This window comes from Tupaia chinensis, unplaced genomic scaffold (genome assembly GCF_000334495.1).
Source record: "Tupaia chinensis unplaced genomic scaffold, TupChi_1.0 Scaffold000280_1, whole genome shotgun sequence".
In the NCBI taxonomy this organism is placed as follows: Eukaryota; Metazoa; Chordata; class Mammalia; order Scandentia; family Tupaiidae; genus Tupaia; species Tupaia belangeri.
Window position 1 is genome coordinate 465,801 of NW_006159763.1, and position 1,498 is coordinate 467,298.

Consider the following 1,498-nt stretch of genomic DNA (forward strand, 5'->3'; position numbering starts at 1 on the left):
TTCCCAAGCCCGGCCCCCAGTCATTCCTGCCCAGCCTGGCACGGATTCGGCTTGCTGGCCTGCGCCTCTGGGTTGCCCCTGGCTGGAGCAGAAGCACTGCTGCCTCTCCGCTCTCATGGGGCAGCCCAGTGTGGTGCCCAGCGGGTCCTGGCCCAGGAGGCCAGGCTGACTTTGCCCCATACCATCCTGAGGTGCTAGTGACCCCTCTGCTGCCCCGTGAGCCTGGGCCAGGTTGCCATCACTGCTACGAGTCGGGAGCTCCGCTGCTGCCCCAGGGCCCACAGCTTCCTACCCCAGAGCCACCTTCAACAGCCCTTTCTGCCCCCAGGCCACGAACGGCGGTGGCAGCGCCTTCAGCGACTACTCGTCCTCAGTCCCCTCGACCCCCAGCATCAGCCAGCGGGAGCTGCGCATCGAGACCATCGCGGCCGCCTCCACCCCCACACCCATCCGCAAGCAGTCCAAGCGGCGCTCCAACATCTTCACGGTACGTGACCCGCCCTCCACCCCCACCCCTGCCCACTAAGCAGGCAGGACTGAGCAGGAGGGGTGTGGGCCGCTGAGCCGGGGGGAAGCCACTGCAGCCTGTCTGGCACACACAGACACACACAGCTTCCCGGGGCTCCTTCCTGGTGCCTGCAGAATCTTCCAGACTGCTCCTCCGAGCCCACAGGGGGCTTCCCATCGCTGCCCTCCAGGTCCCCCGAAGGCCCACCCCCTTGCTGTGCACACCCCCCCTGCCCTGGGCCTCCCGCTCTAGGCCCCTCCGGGATTCTGTGTCAGCGTGCAGGCTCCGCGGACTCACCAGTCTAACCCCCCTGACCCTTTGATTCAACAGCTAATGAACCGGAGGCCGGAAGGCTGTTTGCCCAAGGCGACACAGAGGGTTAGCTGGCCGACCTAGTCAGAGCCCAGGCCGCCCCGTCCGCCTCCCACCTCCTTTTCCGTCCCCCCACTGCCGAGGGGAACTCATGCTTCCCACCTACCGCTGTGATTGGTCTAACAAAGGCTTAGCCATCTTTTCCTGGGCTTCACCACGCTGCCTCCTTCCTCCCTCTCAGGTTTGTCCTGTCTCCTTGTGAGCTACTCGCCCCTCCCCACAAACCTCGCCCCGCCTGGGCCCACTGTGCCCACGGGGGCCAGCCCCTGGGCTCCAGGCCCCCCGGCCTGCTGTGTCTGGCACCATGCCAGCCCTCCCGCTGGCTGGGCTGCACTGTTCCTGGTGTCTCAGGCCCGACTGAGGTGGGTGAGCCACCATGTGGCGTGGACTGTCACCAAACCACCCGTCCTGCCGCATCACTCGTCACTCATGCGTCTCTCTGGGAGCCAGAGCTTGAGTCTCCGCCTGGGCCCAAGTCCAGCTGGCCAGGCCAGACCCTGAGGCCCACCCCGTGGAGCTCGCGCTCCCCGGCCTTGCTCACGCACCCTCACCTCCGCCTGCCACCCGGCACGCTACTCCCTCCCGGCTGGCTGCCCTGTGGACTTAAACTGCCCCACG

General features: G+C 66.9%; 1 protein-coding gene across 1 annotated transcript in view; it reads left to right on the plus strand.

Moving 5' to 3' along the window:
• The window catches only part of AGAP3 (ArfGAP with GTPase domain, ankyrin repeat and PH domain 3), a 63,833-nt gene that overhangs the window by 34,828 nt on the left and 27,507 nt on the right, over nucleotides 1–1,498 (plus strand). The window contains 1 exon segment of the mRNA XM_006172419.3: nucleotides 329–487. Within this exon segment, the coding sequence (XP_006172481.1) occupies nucleotides 329–487 (159 nt within the window).